At 39.7% G+C, this 21,629-nt stretch overlaps 1 protein-coding gene across 2 annotated transcripts; it reads right to left on the bottom strand.

Moving 5' to 3' along the window:
* Positions 1-157: 157 nt before the first annotated feature.
* On the bottom strand, positions 158-15,786 carry LOC116320550 (extracellular serine/threonine protein kinase FAM20C-like). 2 transcript variants are annotated; one of them, XM_031740171.2, is made up of 11 exons: positions 15,692-15,786; positions 12,527-13,054; positions 10,677-10,855; positions 6,597-6,675; positions 6,373-6,465; positions 5,724-5,839; positions 5,418-5,598; positions 3,998-4,107; positions 3,697-3,778; positions 3,506-3,565; positions 158-2,191 (listed from the first exon to the last, which is right to left on the bottom strand). In XM_031740171.2, exons 2-11 carry the CDS (start codon positions 13,051-13,053, stop codon positions 1,948-1,950), a joined length of 1,671 nt encoding a protein of 556 aa, XP_031596031.1. In that variant the 5' UTR covers position 13,054; positions 15,692-15,786; the 3' UTR covers positions 158-1,947. The 2 variants fall into 2 exon arrangements, with proteins under 2 accessions (XP_031596031.1, XP_039467059.1); XM_039611125.1 differs by lacking the exon at positions 15,692-15,786 and adding an exon at positions 13,187-13,252.
* Between the last annotated feature and the right edge of the window lie 5,843 nt (positions 15,787-21,629).

Below are 21,629 nucleotides of genomic sequence, written 5' to 3' on the forward strand. Positions count from 1 at the left end.
GCGCTGCAGACCGCGCGCATTGCTGAGATTTATTATCCCCCCTTTAAATTATATCCATGCTTATTTTTAAAGTGGGCGAAACAAATCAAACTCATTCCTGAGCGTCTGGCAAGAAGAGACAAAAGGGGGATTCAGTAAGGTCGCCCACAGTGAGTAACAATGCGAAATTCAACAGCCTCTTTGATAAAACAATGAGCATTCATGTTGTGGTTGTAAACAGCTCGGCCCAAATATTTTCAGTGCTTTCTGCGCTATGCGCGCTCCCGCTTGGGGCATTATTTCAGCAGGGAGACAGAAATGAGCATAACCTCTTAGAGAGGACAGCATTTCACTAGCACGGCTCCGGTCAGTGAAGTCATCTGCACAGAAGATACTTCACTAATCTAGTGCAAAAACAGCAAGAGGACATGTCACATTTTTCCCCGATTTTTTCTTTTCCAGTAACAACAACATAAAATAAATCAATAATTTCAAAGTTGGTTTGTATTTGTATATGAAAATAAATCCTGCATGTATATCTGTAGTTTTTGTGATTATTGATACACAAGCACTGCAAAGAATAACATTTTTTTGTTTCGTTTTTTTGTCAAACTTAAAAGAAAGTCAAGTGATTCAACACAAGAGAGCGAATAAAAGCTGGTTGAGAATTCCTTTGGAGATACAGGAACAGGCTTTCACAGTGCTTGGACAAAGCTAACCTAACCAGCATGACCACAGCACTCAGCTCCAATTGTTTATGAAGTAATTCAAGTCTTTTATTTTTGTAATTATTTCTGCATAATAAGATAAACGCCAGCTTACGAATAGCAGGCACTGATTGAATTAATGTTTTTATTTTTTCACGGTGTGGTTGGCGTTTTGATTAAGAATACACGTCCTCTTTCATACTGATGCTTTTTAGGGATGGTTGGTGTTTGTTCCCTAGAGTGTCGACCATCTGCTCTTGTGCCTCATGATAAACTCTCTGTCACACCTCTCCATGTTGTCACCTTTTATCATTGTTTTCACAAACACCTAATGTTAACCACTGCCCTCCAACTGACTGTCCTACATCCTACGTACCTTCCCAGACTCACTTATTGTGTCTGTTTGTTCGCCCAAAGCAGACATACATCTGTTCCTCTTGAGCGACATTGCAAATGTGTCTGTAATATTCGATCTAACTCATCTACAAAGTTGAAATAAATAATTTGATGAAAAATATAAGATTAATCATCTAAACAGAGATTTAGAGATCAGCTGTAGTGTACACTCAACCATAGAATACAGGCCTAATATTAATATTTGGTTATGCAAACACTTTTAACACCAAACTGTTAAAATAAAAATATAAAGGAAATATGCACTAAATGCACAGAGGCTAAAGGAGCGCAGTTTCATCATGTTTGAGAGTACAGAGCAATGAAAAGATTTTGGGAAGAGATCACAGCAATGCTAGAAAATGATTTCAAAAGAAATTCCATAAAACTCCAAAGTTATTGGTTCTTATATCCAGAAAAACTTAATTGCAATTGTTGTAATAAAAATAAACAAACATTCTTATTCCTCATTATTTAATCATTGTTTTGGGAGGGGAAAACACCCCATTGGATAGAAAGTTGTACGCTGGAGAAGAAAAATGGTGTCAGACCTAAAAGAATGATTAATGTCTACACTGAGATGGTTTGAGGACTCCTTTATTTAAAATTTTGTAAAAGACCTAGATATATAAAAAAAAAAAACTTTAAGTGTGTAGTTTGCTGCATGTTTTTTTTCATGTAAATTTGAACATTTTGATTTCTGTATTTGTATTTTTGCATATGTTTGTTGGTTTGATGTTTTATTAGAGTTTGTCAAAAATATTAAAGAGAGTATTGGTAAGGTAACACTGGGACAAATGCAATATGTAATCTATATGTCAGGTATAATTGAATGTTTTTCTATATTCAGTCAGGCAGTAACAGCTGATCATGGTCCTTGATCATGTCCCTCTATGTCATTGTAAATGACATCATCATGCTTTTCCTGACACGCCTGCACCACTTGCAGAACTTTTGCAAGGCGCCGGTCCAACGCGGACAGATGTGGTTCTGAGAGGAGAGGGGCCACTCGTGACAAAGGATCCTGAGTCAGCGATTCCCGCATGATGTCGCTCAGTCGGAAATCAGGAAGAGACAGCAGACGCAAGCGCAGGAGGATGGAACGACGGATCCTGTGGAGATAAGTTGTGCAAGATCGAGAAGATTTTGGAAAAGGAAAAAAGAAACTGGGAAAGAAAGATATTTGAACTAACACATCATCTGGAGTTTTATAAAGCATCTAGTTTTAAAATCTTTTAACCGTTTGCACCCAAACCTACACCATGTCATTTCCACCTTTGGTTGTCTTTTGATAATTTATTAATAAAAGAAGTAGTTTGATGCTATGTTGTGGGATCATGTAATATTATCTACACCTCTGCTGACTCAGGTACAAACCCTGTTCCCAAATAATATGTTGTTTTAACCTTTTAGCCGTGTTACACTGAGATTATGTAAATGTATTCTAACAAACTAGATAAAATGAACACTAGCTATTGTAATGTTAATTGCCCACTTACCAGCTAATAACTTGAATACCCATAGAGCTACAGCAGCTAACATTATTACTGTGGCCGAAGCAATCACATTAAAAATTCCTTTATGAGTTTTTTGAATGTTGTTGTAGTATTTCTGTAGAAAACAGCTTGGGAATTGCCATAAACAACTATGAGATTTTACCATGAATATCATATCTTAAAGGCTTTGTAGGAATTTAATACAAATATAGGGTGTACGTATGTTTGGCAACTAAAGTCACAGCCATAACAGCAGACAAAGCCTCAGATACAGAAGCTGCTTTAAGCTAGCAGCCTCTGAGTGCTGTACACCTGCTTTCATTTCAAGGTGGGTATGCAACATTAGCAGCCCATAGTTTCATTACACAATACTCTTCCACTGTGTGATATGTTATGGCCAGAAAATACGTTTTAGCAGAATCTCATCATGCCACAGTGACCTTTGACCTCTGCATTGTCGTCTTCTTCTATTAAACATTCATGAGGCACATTTTGTGAGGTTACAGGCTTGAAAAATTTCCTTAAGCTGAGGCGTAAAGGAGATATTAGATTGATGAGAATTTGACATATGAGAGGTTGACCCATAGTAACTTAACCTTTGGAGACCAAAATCCAATCATGTCATCTTAAATTTGAAAATAGTCTCTCAAGCTGTTTCTGAGGTATCGAGATCATGAGAATGGTGTGATGTGAGGATAATATAAGTCCATCAGGCAACAAGTGGCATTAGCTTAGTTGTTTTTAGGTGTCTTACTACAGAAATGTTACTAATTTGATGCACTTCTACACTAGAGTTGAGATTTTCTACAACACCTTGTGGGTTTATGCACGTTTGAAAACTTGACACCGACTCTTTTCTTACACCTGTCCTCCTGTCTTTCATTTTTCAGCGCACAGATCAGTAAGCACACATCTTTTGTTTTGTTTTACCTGCAACACTGCTGCAATGGAGCTAGAATGGACGGCTCATCTTGAGAGTGACGCCCAAACCTAAAAAGTAAAAACAAAAAAAAAGCCAGGATCAAAAATATTTAATGACGAAAAACTAACCAGACACCAGACACCTGAGGAGGAAATGAAGAGTAACACCAGATAAGAAGGATCAAAGTTTTGGTACTCACGCCCGTCCATTATCAAGGTGCAGAAGAAAAGTGTTGTTGCCAAATTGCTCAAACGTCTCATAGTGATGTCTGTCCATGTTGCCTTCAGATGGAAAACAATCAAATATCACTTAAGGTTCGTGACACTGGAAATGTTATAAATACTCTTTAAAAAGCTCTTAATGCAACTGTAGGGAACATCACACTGCTACTTTACAGATTCACTAATTTTATAGTTTGTTAAAATTCCTCAGGAAAAAAAAAAATAAGGGGCGTCAGATGAGTGACTCCTATCAACCAACAAACAAATGGGCAAACTGACTCATGAGGAAGTCCAGGACAGCCATATCTATGAGATCCACCAGTCTGGTTCCTTGATTGTAAGGAGGTGTCTGCTTCACCGTATCACAGTAGGCTGGGTCTTTTTCCCACCTGGGAACAAAAGAACAGAGACACTCAGACAGACAAAGGAAAACAGATCATGGCCTTCCTGTTAACAGCTTTTATTGTTTCCCTTTATATTTTTCTGCTTTGGGGGTTCAAGTTAGTGCAGTTCACCTTTGCAGTCACCTCATTTTGTAGTTTAGGTTAACTCAGATGTTTGAATTCAAAACTTTATCATTAAAAAGAATGCAGGTTCTGGCTATAGTGCCTATTTATTTTAAGATTGTTTACATCTTGCAAGTCTTCATAGATACCACTAGAGGGCAGCAAACACCCACGATTCTCTAAACGCTTCAGACCAGGAACGTCAAACTCGTTTAACATCATGGGCCACATACAGCCCACTTTGATCTTAAGTAAGCTGGACCAGTGAAACTCCCCAGTGCAAAGTAGCTTAACTGGGCATTTAATCCCTGAGACATCTCAATATAAGAAAAAGAAGTGCAATGTCTCAGTGTTTCTACGTGATAAAGAAATGTTGCTGCAGTTAATGAAAGAAACAAGTCAGCACAACTCTTTGGGCATAAATTGTAAAAAAAAAAAAAAAAAAAAAAATGTGTAAAATTCCACAACATTCTGGTAACTCATTGCCCAGACTGCCCTGTAATTATAAAGTGGACAGATTTGTTAATTAACAGGAAATTTCAATTTTTTACATTTATTTATGTTTTTTAATGTGGTTACATTGTAAAAAAACAAAAAAAACAAACTACGTATATACAGTATTTTACTAATACCTAAAATACACGCAGTAACTGTTTCTATTATCTTGTACTGTCTGTATTAGATTGTAAGCAATATTACTACAAGGTTAGTAATCATCCTTCTATTGAGCAGGGGTTCAGATTGTTTAAAAGAAAGGCACTGTGATCATTAGAAGTGAGTCATTAACAAATCATTCCAATATTTTTACCTTTAAAAAGAAAAACCATTAACAGACGACATCCAACGAAACCCCTAGACTCCTAAAAGTCTTGTTTCAAAACAGGCCACTCAATATAATGTCATCCATCTACCATCCATCCCCACTTACACAATTCAGGGTCGTGGGGGGGCTGGATCCTAGCCCAGCTGCAATAAGGTGAGAGGTGGTGTACACCCACAGAGAGACAGACAGCCTTTCTCACATTCACAGCTATGGACAATTTACAATCACCAATTAACCTAATATCACTAAATATATAATTCCATTCAGGCATTTTCCCACTCACAGTTAGGATGTTTCTAAACGTGTGCTCTGTTCAGTTGTATTAAACTACAGTCTGTATGTTAGTCAGAGGTATAAACAGTGAACCCACTGTGCAAGCTTGGTGCGGCTGTAAGATCGCCTCCATGGGGACCTCCAGGACCTGCGAGGGGCAATGGTGAGGTCAGGCAGCATGGTAGCCAGGGAAACCTCCAGCATATGTGGCTGACCGCACACCGGGTGCTCCACTGAGCAGTAGTATTCACACTGCCCATAGAAACACACGTTCCCAGCTAGAGAGACAGCCATATATTAAAAATAAAGATTTTAGCAGAATTCAGTCCAATAGTTAGTTTTTGTTAAATAAACTGAGTGCTGGCTTGAGCCAACACTTACCCACATCCACCTGCACACATACCAGGGGAAGTGAAGAAGGTCTTAGACAGCCTGCGGTCGGTGGTAATCTCTTTGATCTCTGTGGTAACATTGATGAGCCGTCCAACCACTGGAGGGATTCTGTTAAAGCCCAGCAATCTGAGAAGGAGGAAGATACAGAGCGAGATGAAGAGATGGAGCGAGTACAAAGAAAATACATTTAAAAAGGGAACACAAAGTGTCAGCAAGAGCACAGGAAGTGTTTTTCTTTTTTTAATCTTTATTTGTGTGGAGCAGTAACGTCCTGTTTACTGGAACACCATCATCACATTCACGCATTACACTGTCACACCAGAAAGCTGCCCAGCGCTACGACCCTCTGACCTCCTGGAAACTCTACAACTCCACACGTACACCAGGATCAAGACCTTGCTCAAGGGCACGACAGTGGGGTTAGTAAGCACAGAGCAAGTGCTGCTTTTTCTCTTTACTATCCAGGAAAGTGCAAGAATGAAACACTTGGTCAGGTTTTATTTTTCAGCTACCACTGAGTGCTATTAAAACCTTTTTACACTTCTACACCCTGCGACATCTTCGTGAACGAAATATTCAAGTGCCTGAAGTGTCACCTGTTGTGCGCCTACCCTCAAGGACGCCTGCTACCTGCTGATCGGATGTGTAACGACGCGTACCTGTCAAGGTGAAAGGCAGCGATCTCTGCGTTGTGTCTTTCAAAGTCAGAGAAGTAAAAGAGGTTTACATCAGTCTCTGCATGTCTGGATTGCCTGTGCGACAAACAAAAGCGAGCACATAAACATGCTGCTATAAGCGCATGTTGTCATTTACTAGTCAGCATCACAAAACACGGCATCAGGATGAATGTTTCTCAGACTGTTGCATTGCACCGGTGTCTTACTTCATGGGTTTGAGCAGAGCTTGTCCATAATTTGGGAACGATATGAGCAGTTTCAGTTGGGTGCCTCCTTTCTTTTGAACTAAAAGATACAAAGAGGATGGAAATAGGGAGCACAGCAATAATACAAAGGCAGATCATTGCTTACACAAGCACTCTTTATGATATTCATCAGCCACTGATAAGAAACGCGTCACAGAGATGCATACAATTTAGATTCACTGCAGTGCATTACATCAGTTCCTCCACATGGTGGCCTGTTTTATAGTCAAAGCACCAACTGCCACCTCCATTTTGAGCATTACTCCAACAAAACCTGTATAAAATCGATTTATCTTAGTGCTGAGGCACAATATTATGCATCATTATTTTCAATACTAATGCTTATGTTATTCTTGTAAAGCCTTTGCATATTTATGATACCTTAAAACATTCCCTGCTGCTTCTAAACAAGCAGATTAGTGTATCATTTACATGCTTTGCCAGTAACGTCACCCCGTTTTACCTTCACAGAGGTCTGCATCGGACGGTTTCCATTTTTTTTCTCCCCCATTCTTTCATCCCATCAAACCTGACCCACTTTATCCGCAGTTCAGACAACTGGGCAATGTGAAGCATGTGTTTATTCTCTTTCAAGTGAACTAGTTCAAATCAAGGTTTCAGAAAGAAAACAGCTTTTATTTGCTGCAGACCACGGCTCTGTGAGGAAATCCTATAAATGAATAGAAAGAAATTGTTAATATAAACCAAGCTGTGCCACATTTTGATCCATAATTCATGTTTCTGATTCTGAATATGTACCCAAATTTACACAAGATATAGGTACATGAAGGAATGAGAGCTAAATGTGGGGAAAAAGGGATGACACAGTGAGAAAATTAGCCTGTAGCCGAGATTAGTGCTTAATCTGCACCATATAACACAAATCTCAATGCATTATTCACTCTGCAGCATGCTGAGGATGGCTTTGCCTGTCTAAGAGAACCAAGCACAAAATGAACATGTAGACAAAGGCATACGTTGATGCAAAGGAAGGTGCATGAATATTTTATGCTTATAGTTTTTGCTTATGTATAGTACATGTATATCCACTCTGTATGTAGGCACTTGTGCAGAATGGTGGGGCTGCTGCATGTGATTTTATAGCCTTGTTCACTTATGCACCCTTTCCATTTATCTAAGAGTTTCTCAACAGATATTAATAGTAGGTAGGATCTAAAAACATCTCTTTTAAAGTGGCACAAGTCTGAATGCCTGCAGTTACATTTATGGAGAAGCATGCAAGAGAATATAACAGTCTATGTCTCTCATGTACGTGTGAGCTGCACAGCTTGCTGTTTTGTTTTTATGAATGTCTGAATATCTACATAATGGCTCTTTTGTATCTCAATTCTGCTTCTCGTTTGTAATAAAATTAAGACAGTAATCCACAGTGGATTTTGCTATATGTGAGGCGGTGCATCATACAGCCACACCACAAAAAGATCCGGTTGGTCACTCCCAAGTTATCTGATGCTTGGTTTCATATTTGAACATGCCAGTCCCTTTTTAGCATCATTTTTCAGCATGCAGTGTATACCCCGCTAATGATATGAAAAAAGTTTTAATCCATTATCTGTTTTGGGTTTGATGTCTAAAGCCAATCAACAGCAAGTGAAATTGAAAAGAAAATACAGAAAGCATCAACAGGGAACCACAGATAGATCGATAAAGGATTTTTAAGACTGATACTAAGACCAGTATGTGGTGGTTTAAAAATCTGATATATTCAGTGATTTATTTTTCTTTCAGACACACAAAACAGAAAAAAGATTTCCCTAACATTTGTTTTTGTAGTCATGTATGAGTCCTTACTAAGACAATGGCAAAGCTGGTGGGAATTGTCCAGTTTTATCATCTGAAGAAATGGTGGATTACTTAGCTGTAAAAGAGGTGTGTTTGGAGGAGTAAATTTGAGGCTTTCAAACATAAGACCACTGTACCAATTATCAAGCACGGTGGTGGTAGCATCAAGCTTTGGGGCGTTTTAGCTGCCAGTGGTACAAAGTGGACAGAATCATGAAGGACTACCTCTAGAACATAGGTGTCAAACTCTGGCCCGCGGGCCAAATTTGGCCCGCAGCCTAATTACATTTGGCCCGCGAAGCCATACCAAATTACTATTAATGCTGGCCTACTGGTATTATACAGCTAATATATATATTGTTTAGTATTAAGCTTTGCTTGTTCCATATTCAGTTTTTCAGCAAAACTTGTTTGAGTCCATAAGAAAAGATTCATTCTTATATCTGGAGGAAGATTTTTTTTCAATAAATATTAATGTTGGCCCGCGACTTTGTTCCAGTTTTGAATTTTGGCCCACTGTGTATTTGAGTTTGACACCCCTGCTCTAGAATCTTCAGCTTCACCTTAAATCAACATCTGATGGTTGAAACTTGGACACAGTTGGGTGTTCCAACATGACAGTGATCCCAAACACACATGAAAACTGGTTTTGGAATGAAAAAGGCTGGAATGGCTTTCTTAAAGCCCTGACCTCAACTCTATTGAAAATTTGTAGACTATGATATTTGATTTTATATACTGTTTGTTTGTTTGTTTGTTTGTTTGTTTGTTTGTTTTAATCAATTTTAAATCATGCTTTTTATTTGTTTTTGTTTTTAATGTCTCTGTAAAGCACTTTGAATCACCTTGTTGTTGAATTGTGCTATATAAATAAACTTGCCTTGCCTTGCCTTGCCTATGCTTAAAAGCCTGGTCCATGCCAGGAAACCAACCAATTTAAACGAAACAATGCCACCTCTGTCATTCCTGCTGAGAAAAGTGTTCAAATATCCAGCCAGATTTATGCCAGAAGTTTGTTGATCGCTGACAAAAGCTTCTGGTTGAGGTGCAACTCGGTAAGTACATTTAACCAAACAGCGAGGGTGTATATACAACTCTGAGCCTGTACTGCATGTATAATTTTATATTTGACCTTGTGTGGATTCGAGAAAATCCTAATTAAATTCAAATTCTTGTTTTTTAAAGTTATTAAAGAAGTATGCTGTACAAGTATTAGACCCTGGAAAAATAATAATTCAAAGAAGTCATTAAAACCCCCAAATTACTATGACGTTTAGGGTCATGTTGATTGGGTATAAACTTTTGACCATAATCTGTGGTGTATAGGAAAACTAAACTGACAGGTTGAGATGTCTGAATATCTGAATAACTTCTATACACTGGCCTTCTGTTTATAATTCTACTTGCATGTTATTCCATATTTTGTTTGTTCCAGCACATGTATGCAGTTCTTCTTGGGCCTCTAAGAAATCTATATACCTTCACACATCCACCTTCCTCATCCTCTCACTTTGTGTCCACAAGGAATTGTGAGTTATATAACAGTATACCTAATCCTCCTGGGTTTGCTCTTTCATTCTCTGTAAATGTGTTTTGTTGTTTTATTTGCATACATCAGTTTGTGCCTTTATCATCCCATATATGTGTCTTGTTTCCCCAAAGATAATGCTCACTGCTGTAAATATGAGCTTTGGCACACTTTATTATATTCACTCAGTGAATACTCAGTCTTGCCTACGGCTCTCTTACAGATTAGCTTGTTTGTAATAACGGATCAGTTAAAATGAGAAAGCAGCATGGTTGTGACTTTGTAACTGCTAAGAGGAATCCAACTGTACATAAAGAAGAATTTACCACAATTTTATCACACAAGGCAATGACAAGGTCATTTTTTAAGTAAAAAAACTTGCTGTATCAAGCTATGCAGTCCTCAGAAGTCCCTTTTCGCTCACCCTAAAAGAGGAACAGATTACAGACTGATGTTTTGGCAGAATATTCATGAAGGACTACGGCCTGAGCAGGTTTCCTAATTGACTCCCTTCATCATGGCATTGCAAAACAACCTAAGTCTCAGTTCAGGATGTAGTTTGTGGGAGTAGCAAGAAAAAAAGGAGGTTCATTAAGAAAAAACTGTTCCCCTTCCTCTGATCTTTCTGTGTCTGGCACATTTCCCAGGCCCTGTCCTTTCCTTCCACTCTCTTTGGCCTGTTAACCTGCCTACCTCCCTTATGTGCTCACCTGCGCCAAGGATACGCTGTGTTGCCAAATAGTGAGTCAGCTGAGCGAGGTTGGGGTCTTTCCTGTTGTACAGCTCCCAGCGAGAGATGCCCAGGTGGAACCGCAGCCAGGGAGGGTGGGTCTCCACATCAGTTGTCCATGTGACTTTGTCATAGCCTTCCTCGTGACTGTTGCTTTGCCTTCAGGATAGTATATACACATAATACTGTAACACCGGCAGAACTGTTTAGTCACAAACAGAAATTCAGATATGAAACAAATTGCAGTTGTAAAATTTTATCAAGAAAATAAGTTAAACCAACTCTGTGGAAAGTTGAGCAACACAGTAATATAAAAAAAGAGCTTCCATTGCATAATATTCATTTGGCAGCATGAAGTGACACAAGCCTCATGGCAAAGAAATAATGGGATGCTGCATTCCTTTAATAGTTATGAAAGTGTGTTTCAAAAGTAATTTGTTGTATACTTTATTCCAATTTAAAGACAGTCAAGTACATCCCATGATTCAGTAACCTCGAGAATCACCTTCAGCTGTAATAACTTTAAGTAATTTGTGCTGTGCTTGGGATCATTGTCCTGTTGACCCAGTTTTAGCCAAGCTTTAGCTGTTGGAGAGACAACCTTATGTTTGACTCTAGAATACTTTGGTATACAGAAGGGTTCACGATCAAAACAGACTGCAAAACAAGCCCAGAATTATCACCCCTCCATCGCCATCACCGTGCCTGACAGTTGGTATGAAGAGTTTATGCTGATATGTTGTGTTTGGTTTTCTCCAAACATGGCGTTGTGCATTATGGCCAAACATCTCCACTTTGGTCTGTGCAAAGGATGTTGTTCAGGAAGTCTTGCAGTTAGTTCAGCTATAACTTTGCAAACCTAAGCTGTGCTGCATGGTGATCCTTTCAAAGAAGATATTCTTGTTCACTCTTTTTCTCATCATACCGTCATGACCTTTAACATTTAATAGCTAACTGATGCTTGTAGAGTCTTATGTTGTCGAGACATTTGTCACTTAACAAGATTGTCTTGAATGTTTTCCACTTGTGAATGATCTTTCTCACTGTAGAGGAATGGACAGCAAAGTGGTTGGAACTGGCATTACAACCCTTCCCACATTGATGGTCAGACATGCAAACCTCTGTATTTATAGAGGCGCCTCAACTTGCTGATGACCAGTTAATAAAATGCATTTGATTAGCAGCACTGGGCTGCTACTTGCCCTCTTAATTCTTAAAGTAGCAGCAAGTGTAAATTAATTTTTTTATTAAAAAAATAAAAAAAATAATGGTGTCATGGTGTTTGGGGTTGTATTTACTGCATTTTAAGCCCACTGAGAACCAGATTATTTTTATGGTGTCCTGTGCGTTAAACTTTAGAACTGAAAGAAAATGTACTTTCTATTTCACATGATTTTAAAATTCTAAGGGTTAAAACATTAAATGTTTACTTCTAATCGGTTTGTATTAACAGTTTAGTACTGACTATCTATCTAGAAAAACAGAATATTGTTTTTAATTTAGTTTACAAAATTTACAGATCTACACAAATCTAATTTATTATTATAAAATTAATAACAATCAAATCGTGGTTTTACACTAAAGACATGCATGGTGTCACTAGCTGATGAGCATAAAGGTCTGCTGGATGGGACCAATATTTCATAGCTACATCAGTAAAGAAAGTAAAGTAAAGTAACCTTTGAATGTTACCAAATGAAAAGCGGGCTGCTGTAATTAGGGCAGTTTCAAGAAGAGCTAATCTTTTAGAAACCAGTGTTAATTATTCTAGGGGAGCTTCACAATGATGCAGAAGTTATTAAAGTGTTTTTGACATCTTTTTTTACTCACCACTCACTATCATCAGGAAAGATGTCTTCCTTCTCTTCTTCCTGACTTTCCGTATCCTTTGCATCTTCTTCTGTTTTCAGCCTCAGCAGCCAATCATCTTGCTGCAGCTCTGGCTGTGGCAGATTGTACAGCGGATGCTTGAACAGTGCCTCAAGCTTAGAAGGACCATCGACTTTCTGAATTATTTTTCCAACTCCAATCAGTTTCTTTGACTTCTCAGTGACCTCATTTAATGAGCCTCGGACTTTATGGTGTAACATGTTTGCAGTCAGTTTGTGACGCACTTCATCGTGGGGGCGCCTCTGCAGTTTGTTTGAGGAGGCAGCATCAGAAGCAGGAGACTGGGAGACAGACTCGTGATGCTGAGTATCTGTTCCGGGGATGGAGGAGGAAGAAGAGGGAAAAACACAGGCAGTCTGGAGGACTGAAAGGCAAAAAAATGCCAGAAGGACATGGAGACTGAGGGACAGACAAGCCAGTCCCAGATAGATGGAGCGAGTGGACTGACCCAGGTTCCGTCTAACCATGCTGGAAGATAAAAAGATAAATCAGACCAAGGAGGCCTGTCAGCATTTCAGACTTGCACGTGATAAAATATTTCCTACATATTGCATAATACACAGACACCCAGATAAACAGCAGCATGTATTTTATGCTTACTTGTAAAAACAGACCTGCCATATACCAGATTTCATGGTAACATGCTGTAATGCAGCTGGACTAGGCAAACTGCTGGTGCTTGCAACATCAGTGTGCTGCTTTGTTTGGTAGGTATGAGATTTACAACTCAAAACAAAATGACAGCCTCATGGTCCGTGTCGCAAGAGGGAAAGTTGGGTGATCATCATCTTCATTAAAATCTGGCATTTTGGAGCCACGAGGATGGTGAAATCCCTGCGGAATTGGGAAAATGTGATGATAGTTCCTCTAACCATCTGTTGTCAGTGCTTAATATGAGAGCCGCGTTAAAGTCATTAAGCTCAATGAATGTCTGCGTGGTTGTTTCCAAATATGGCAAGCTGACACCATTCAAAGTGTAGTAAATGTTTTTACATCATGATGATCCCATACACATGGACATGAAAAGAAAACAAAAGAGTTAGAAGGATTTCGTAATTGTAAAAGGTAACAATATGATTTATTTATGGCTTTAGCTTTATTAATATCCATCCATCCATCCATTCGCTTCCGCTTATCCTTTCCAGGGTCGCGGGGGGCGCTGGAGCCTATCCCAGCTGTCATAGGGCGAGAGGCGGGGTACACCCTGGACAGGTCGCCAGTCTGTCGCAGGGCCAACACACAGGGACAGACAACCATTCACGCTCACATTCACACCTAGTGACAATTTGGATTATCCAATTAACCTATCCCCTCAAACTGCATGTCTTTGGACGGTGGGAGGAAGCCGGAGTACCCGGAGGGAACCCACGCAAACACGGGGAGAACATGCAAACTCCACACAGAAAGACCCCGGCCTGATGGTGGAATTGAACTCAGGACCTTCTTGCTGTGTGGCAACAGTGCTAACCACCGTGCCACCGTGCTGCCCGCTTTATTAGCTTTATTAATATTAAACATGATATTTCCTTCATTTATGGTAGATTCATATATTTATGCAGTATAAGAGTAAAGCACAACTAAGACACATGCACTCTCTGGACACTATATTAGGTACACCTTTCTAGTAACGGGTTGAGTCCCCTTTTGCACTCAGAACTACTTTAACTCTTCATTTCAACAAAATGCTGGAAACATTAATCTCCAGTTTCACTGAATCCCAAAGGTTCTCTGTTAGATTGAGATCTGGTGACTGTGGAGGCCACTTGAGTACAGTGAACTCAGTGCCATGGCCAAGAAACCAGTTTGAAAGGATATGAGATATGATGTGTTATTCTGCTGGAAGCAGCCATCAGAAGATGAGTAAACTGTAGTTATAAAAGGATGGACATGGTCAGCAACAATACTGAGGGAGGCTGTGAGATTTAAACTATGCTCAGCTGGTGTGAAGGAGCTCTAAGTGCGCCAATAAAATGTCTTCCAAAACCATTACGCCACCACCACCCTGAACCATTGGTAGAAGGCAGGATGGATCCATGATTTCATGCTGTTAATACCAAAGTCTGACCCCACCATCCAAATGCGTCAGCACAAATAGAGACTCATCAGACCAGGCAACACTGTCCAATATTTATTGTCCAATTTTGTTGACGCTGTGTGAACTGTAGCCTTGGTTTCCTGTTCTTAGCACCCAGGTGGCCCTCGTGTGGTCTTCTGCTGCTTATCACCTAAAAGCAATTTGGTAATTCTCCTCTGCCCTTCGGCATAAACAAAGCTTTTTTCCCATTCAATGAATATTTTCAGTTTTTTGGACCATACTTTTCCTACATGACAGATGGTCATGTAGGAAAATCCCAGTACACAGCAGTTTCTGAAATACTCAGACCTTCTTGTCTGACACCAACAAACATGCCATGTTCAAAGTTAAAAAATGACCTTTCCCCCCCATTATGATGCTCAGTCAGAACTCCAGCAGGTTGCCTTGACCATGTCTACATGCCTAAATGTGCTGAGGTACTGCCATGTGATTGGTTGCATTTCCAAGCAGCTGAAACAGGTGTACCTAACAAAGCAGTTAGTGATTGTAAGTCATATAAGAGAAACCAAAAGTATTTACTAAGTTTCTTCTTTTTTTCTCTTCATGTTGATACTACCAGAATAATACTGAACATTTAAAAATTCATGAGCACAGTCATCGTTTTTAAGATGCTGTTAAACATCTGCTTGGGTCTTCTAAGTTTAAACATAATTGAAATAATTGTGATTTTAAGGAAAAAGGTGTGAAGCACATTTTACACACAGTAAATTTAAAAAGAAATCCCAGCAAACCCTAAACACAGCTTTTGTGAGGCTAGCTATTCATCCTACTTATTGTCACCAACAGTCCTTAATGCAGAGCACGTACTGCATTGTGTGATTGGAAAGGAAAACAGGTTGAGAGAGACATGCGTGCATGCGTTCACACTGCAGTAGTTAAGCATGAAACTACCAGGCAATCATTTGCATAAAATTCTCAAAGAAAGAAAAGTTCACTAAGAAAATCAATATATTATTGATCAATTTGCTGCTCCCAAATTCTTTATGTGGAGCAGCAGACTGAAGACTTACATCTCTTTCCTGTCAAGACCTTTTTTCTTCCCACTCTCGCTCCGTTCCACTCCCCTGCATGTGTCGACTAGAAAGAATTTAGTAGTAATTTTCTGGTCCTGATCTTACCCAGTAAGACTGGATTTGTGTGTTTGTTTGCTATCATGCGGTCACTGCAGCGCAAACAGAAAACTGGCGTGTTGAGGTGACCCGTGTCTCTGTGACCCAGAGTTACGATATTTTACTTTGGATCAATGTAGATTGCATAATTAAGTCAATGCTAAACACAAGTCCTGTTAGAAGTGGCTCTGAGTCATGATGTCACTATTTGTGATTGGTACGTATCGCCACGTATTCCAAAACTATGGATCCATTAGTTCTTCCATTGTAGCCCACCTTGCTTCTCTTTATATTTTCTTCTCTTCTCATAGGCCCTGACTTTAAATTAAAAAATCATTTTTGCCCCTGGATTTGACTTTCAAGAGGACACTTGATGCAGTTTGTGGTTTGTGTTTGAGGAGATACATATATATGTGTTTATATACATATACTCCAAGTGATGTCAAATGCAGCAGGCTAGATCCACTTTAGATTAGATTCTGGCAGCGCAGGTGCACACACCCACATAATGAATTGGTATTCTGAAGGAGCTCAGATTAAATCAAATATTCATCCCTTTAACACAGTCTCTTTTGTCTTCTTTCAACCTGCCTCTGTCCTTTATCATAAGCCATCCATCTTGTATTTCATCCCACGGCTTTAAAATCTCCGACTTTCGATATTCGGTCCCTTATGGGGATTGAAAAATTGTTCTCTCCTGCAATCTAATTAGCTAACGAAATGTTCCTATTAATTAGCTCACTTTGCTCTGAGAGACAATGTATTATTTATGTTGAGGCAGGTCCCAGTAGAACAGATTGATGTTTTCCAAGCCTGCGGCAGTATGCTGTGGCATTATAAGACGGTTCCTGCTGTTTCATTACTTGCAAACAACTCTTAAATGTCGCAAATCAGGTTACAGTTAAAACACACATACATAAACACTAGCATGAAGGAAGGGAGAGAAAGAGAACAGATGACTAGTTACAGTTCTCATACTTTAAAATGCATGACGAATTTATTCCAATTACTCATCGTGATGATAATGTCTTTGCAGTCATAAACTGGAATAATACTTGGATGTAATGTGGACTGGAGCCATTAAAGCTTTAATGATTCATGGCCTGATGTGCTAAAGTGCTGTGATGTTTTAATGCATTTTCAATGAAGCATAAAAGTAAAAGCGTGACGAGTGCATCAGAATCTATTTGGATGCATTTTCAGTGTTTGGAGGAGGCTTGTGCTGCACACTGTATGACGTATTGCAGATTAGCAGGGAAGCAAATGCTCTATCTGTTTTATTTTTTGAGCTTAAAAGTTCTTCCAGTTCATCCAGAGGGAAACATTACTTATTATAATTCACAGCTTTTTTTGTAGTGCTGTACAATGACTGTTGAGATGAAATAGCCCTGTAGGCCAATATATAACCCCAACAATACAAACCAGCAACTTGCATGATAACTGGTTTGTTTGCTCATTCAGTTCAATTCAAGTCAGTTTTATTTATGTAGCACCAAAGCACAACAACAGTCACCTCAGAACGCTTTATATTGTAAAGTAAAGACACTACAATAATAAAGTGGAAACTCCAACAATCAAATGACCCCCTGTGAGCAAGCACTTGGCAACAGTGGGAAGGAAAAACCACCTTTTAACAGGAAGAAAGCTCCGGAAGAACCAGGAAGATGGATTACAGGAGCAGAAGACCACACCTGCCACTCCTGTGCGCTAAGAACAGGAGACTGAGACTACCATTCACATAGGTTTCACCAAATCTGGACATTAGATGATTGGAAAAATCCTGCTGTGATGAGTCTTGTTTTCTGCTGCAACAATCAGATAGTGGGTTTAAGAAACAACATAAAAGCATGAAACCATAAAAGCATGAAACAACATAAAAACTTGAAACCATCCAGCCTTGTATCGACGGTTCAGGCTGCTGGTGGTGCTGTAATGATGTGGGGTACGGGAAGGGAACTCCAGGCTTCGAGAGCCAGTGTCCTGCAGGTTTTAGATGCATCCTTGATCCAATACAGCTTCAAATGGCTAAATTATCTCCTCAACATGTCATGAAGTTCTCCAGAGGCCTGGTAATGAACTAATCATTTGATTCAGGTGTGCTGACCCAGGGTGAGATCTAAAACCTGCAGGACACTGGCCCTCTCTTGAGGCCTGGAGTTCCCTACCTCTGGTGTGGGGGATACTTTCTTTGCACACTTTAGGCCCCTTAATACCAACTGAACGTTGTTTAAGTATCACCGTATACCTGAGTATTCTTGGTGATCGAGTCCCTTCCTTTATTACCACAGTGTACTCATCTGCTTCCAGCAGGATAACACACTATGTCACAAATCTCAAATCATCCCAGCTGGATTTTACAGAAACTGTGTGATGCTATCATGTCAATATGGAGCAAAATCTGTGAAGAACTGCTTCCAGCACCTTATGTCGAAAACTTCCAACCCAGTATTAGCAGTAGCATGTAACTGGACATTAGTTGTCATCCTCCAAATTATGTTAAATAGACCATTTGTTTGAAATGACTTGTTTGAAATTATTTTCTGAATGGATGCTAATACATTAGCAAGTATTGAAAGGATAATTACAGTGTATTTCATCATGCTGCACTTCTCATTGATATAGTTAGTGTGGTTCTATTGGTCATGCCAGCTTTTTACAAGGGCCTCCTGTGTAGCAACTTGCTGACTCACCTGTTCCTCTGCAGACAATGAGGAGAGGATGCTTTATAAGACTTTTAAGACTTCAAAACAAGAAAAACATACAACTTACAAACCACCACTGAAGAGGATTTTCCAAACGGCAAGAGCACCTTTTAAAGTTTGGATGTTGAGCTGTTTCACCAAAGACATATGTGGAGTGCAGCACATTATGCCTGTGCCCCTGTGCCCTCTCGTCCCCATCAAAGGTTGCAGGGTCTGCTGCTTTTAAGGGAAGATTGTTGATGTTTTCAAAGCTGACACAATTCAATGAAATCCAGCACACTCGTTCTAACACTGCTCTGATCACAGGACATCAGCAAATCCATTTTAACACAACATATTTTAAATTTGTGTTGCGTTCCCTTACTTTAAAGCTCGTCCACCATTCTTTTATTGCTTTTCTCTCACTCACCCTCACATAAAACACACCCAAACACTCCCATTCAAACAGTGAAAAACATCCTTCAAAGCTTTGAAGCCCCGTTTCCCTCGCAGCAGTTGCGGCTTAATGTAGGTTGCTTGGAAACAACCCAGAATTTGGCACCTAATTGGAGCGTGCGTGTGCTCCATTCAGCGGGCAGGCGGCTGGCGACTCTGTTGTGCAAACTCAGGATAATTAGACAAAGTGAATTCTAGATCACATCTGGCACAGTGGAGGGAGAATAAGCAGCAGAGGGCCTGTTGGATCATGTGGAGTGTTGACCGCTGAAGGCCTCAGAGATTTAATGGGTCTGTTTTTTTGTCTATGCTTGCGTGCACTTACAAGAGTACTTGCAATTTTATTTGCCTGTGTCCTTATTTGTGTACTAGAGATAGCACATGTGTGTAAATTAGTGTTCTGTGGCACTACTGGCTCCAAAAACAGCTCGACAGGCCTTATGAACACCCAAGGGTGCAAGAGTTTGTGCTTTTTTGAGTACTGAATACAAAGAGGGTGATGTGTTTAATCACGTCGGTCGATGTCTGAAGTGCTGGAGGCGCTATATCTCCCTGTGGTTTTCTTTGTCTTTGTGCTTAACCTACACAATCTGGTTTTACGAGTGTGTGTCTGTGTGTGTGTGTGAGACAAATGCGAATGGTACGTTTCATCATGTGTTTCCCGGTGTTTGATGTAGCGTAGGAGCTCCTTAGTCTTTCACTCATCATTCTACTCCCTCTCTTCCTTTCTCACTCCGCCACAGCTCATCTCTCCACCGCTCTCTCTCCCACCTGCTTTCTTTCTGCCTTCACCGCTTCCCTCTCTTCCACCCACTACCTCACTCCCCCCCCCCCGTAAGCTCAGAGGCCCGGAGTCTTTGAAAGCTTTGACTCCTGTGGCTCTGGCTGCTGCTGCTGCTGCTACACTCCCAGTATGGATGGGCATGAATATTTCATCTCTGGAGTAAAAGAAGGGAGTGAGAGGTGGTTGGGGGGCAGAGTTGGTCGGAGGCGAGGAGTGAATGATGTGTAAGATGGAGGAGAAAGGGCAGGGGGGAGGGGGGAGACGTGATAGAGCAAGACAGGTGAGTGCAGCAGGTACAAATGATTACAAAGATGAAGAAATGCAAATGTGGACGAGATGAAAAGCTGAAAACAGAGAGAGAGGGGAGTAAACACATGTGGAATACCAACTTGTGTTAGAGCAGTAATGTGTTTGGTGCACTGATACGCACTGTTTGTTTGTTCCTTTGTAAGCACACGTTCAATATCACAGAAAAAACACAGACAACACAGAGTCCCTCTGCTATCGAGTCATTTTTGTATTTGTCTCGAGTAACTCTCATCATTGTCCTCGTCTACGTTCCTTCACTCCTCTTTCTTCCTTTCGGTCTCTCTTTCTCTCGCTCCACGTCTCTTGTCGTCATCCATTTCAAGGTGACAGCTTGTAGGATAATCTAATCTTGCATCTCTCCACATGGGACAATCTGTCACTGGCTCAAACAAAGCATGTAGATATGTGTTGAATATTTGTGTGCATGCTATTGAGTGTGGATGAAAGTGAGAAGAAGAAAAAAGGAAAAGACAAAGGGAATTTGACTACACAGGAACATGATTTTTAATTTAGGGGTTTGATTCAATTTTATTTATGTAGCGCCAAATCACAGCAACAGTTCCCCCAAGGTGCTTTATATAATAAAAAGAAAACAGAGAAAACCCTAATAATCATATGACCCTTTATGAGTGAGTGCTTTGGCGACAGTGGGAAAGAAAAAACCCCGTTTAACAGGAAGAAACCTCTGGCAGAACCAGAGTAAGACAGGACAAAGACATCCGGTGGATGAGAGTGAGAGAATAATAATAATTAATGATTTGAACAACACGATTCATTTATAACTGTAAAAATATTGCTCTAGGGTAGTGATCTCCTGATACAGATAGCGTTTCAATATTTTCTTTTCTACATTTCTTTAAACACCTGAGCTGTTTGTAAAAATTCATCATCATCTGTGTTCCTTGTTACTCTTCTCCCTTTGTGTCAAGTCATATCACATGTTTACAAAATAATTAAGTCTAACACTGGCATCAGTGACCATCTTATTTTTTGAGCCGATATAAGCTATTTGCTGATTTATCTGCATTCTTAACAGCTGATAAATGAGAAAAGAAATAAAAAGATGGACAAAATCCCCTTCAAGCATGTTATGTGTTGATGTTGTATAGTTTGTCTGCCAGAGAAACTCTGCAACTGTGCTCTTGGTAACACATATTTGGAATCCTATAAACACAATAACCCGGTGATCCGAGCAGAAAAATCCATGATTTATGACAATTAAACAAGATCTTTTTAGCCCGCATTGTCATATTTTCTTCTACACTACACTAAACACATTTTAGGGAAATCTGTTTATGTTTTGTGGGTCTGGAAAAAACAGAACAGATATTTCTGATTATATATCTGATTTTTAAATTGCCAAACTCTGTGTTTTGTACTGTGCATTATTTGAGTTGCCATGGGATACTGTATATTTGCGTGCAACAACAGCTTACAAGAAAAGAAATATTCTCCCGAGGAAAATATAATTACAACATTGTAACAATGAATCCTGAAACAATAAAAGCACACATTCAGGGACTCCCCTGAGAGCTGCAGTTGTTAACAGTTAAATATTTAATCCTGGTACTGGAACACTGAGAAGCTCTAATGATCTACACCGGGAAGA

The sequence above is a fragment of the Oreochromis aureus genome, linkage group 4 (assembly GCF_013358895.1).
Source record: "Oreochromis aureus strain Israel breed Guangdong linkage group 4, ZZ_aureus, whole genome shotgun sequence".
NCBI lineage: Eukaryota > Metazoa > Chordata > Actinopteri > Cichliformes > Cichlidae > Oreochromis > Oreochromis aureus.

Excerpts from the sequence above, each read along its gene's own strand:
- LOC116320550 (XM_039611125.1), bottom strand. The coding sequence starts at position 13,221 with ATGAAATCTGGTATATGGCAGGTCTGTTTTTACAA. Across the intron at positions 6,466-6,596 it reads GCTCTGCTCAAACCCATGAA|GCAATCCAGACATGCAGAGA; the intron begins GTAAGACACCGG and ends TTTGTCGCACAG. Across the intron at positions 3,566-3,696 it reads CACCTTGATAATGGACGGGC|GTTTGGGCGTCACTCTCAAG; the intron begins GTGAGTACCAAA and ends TTTACTTTTTAG.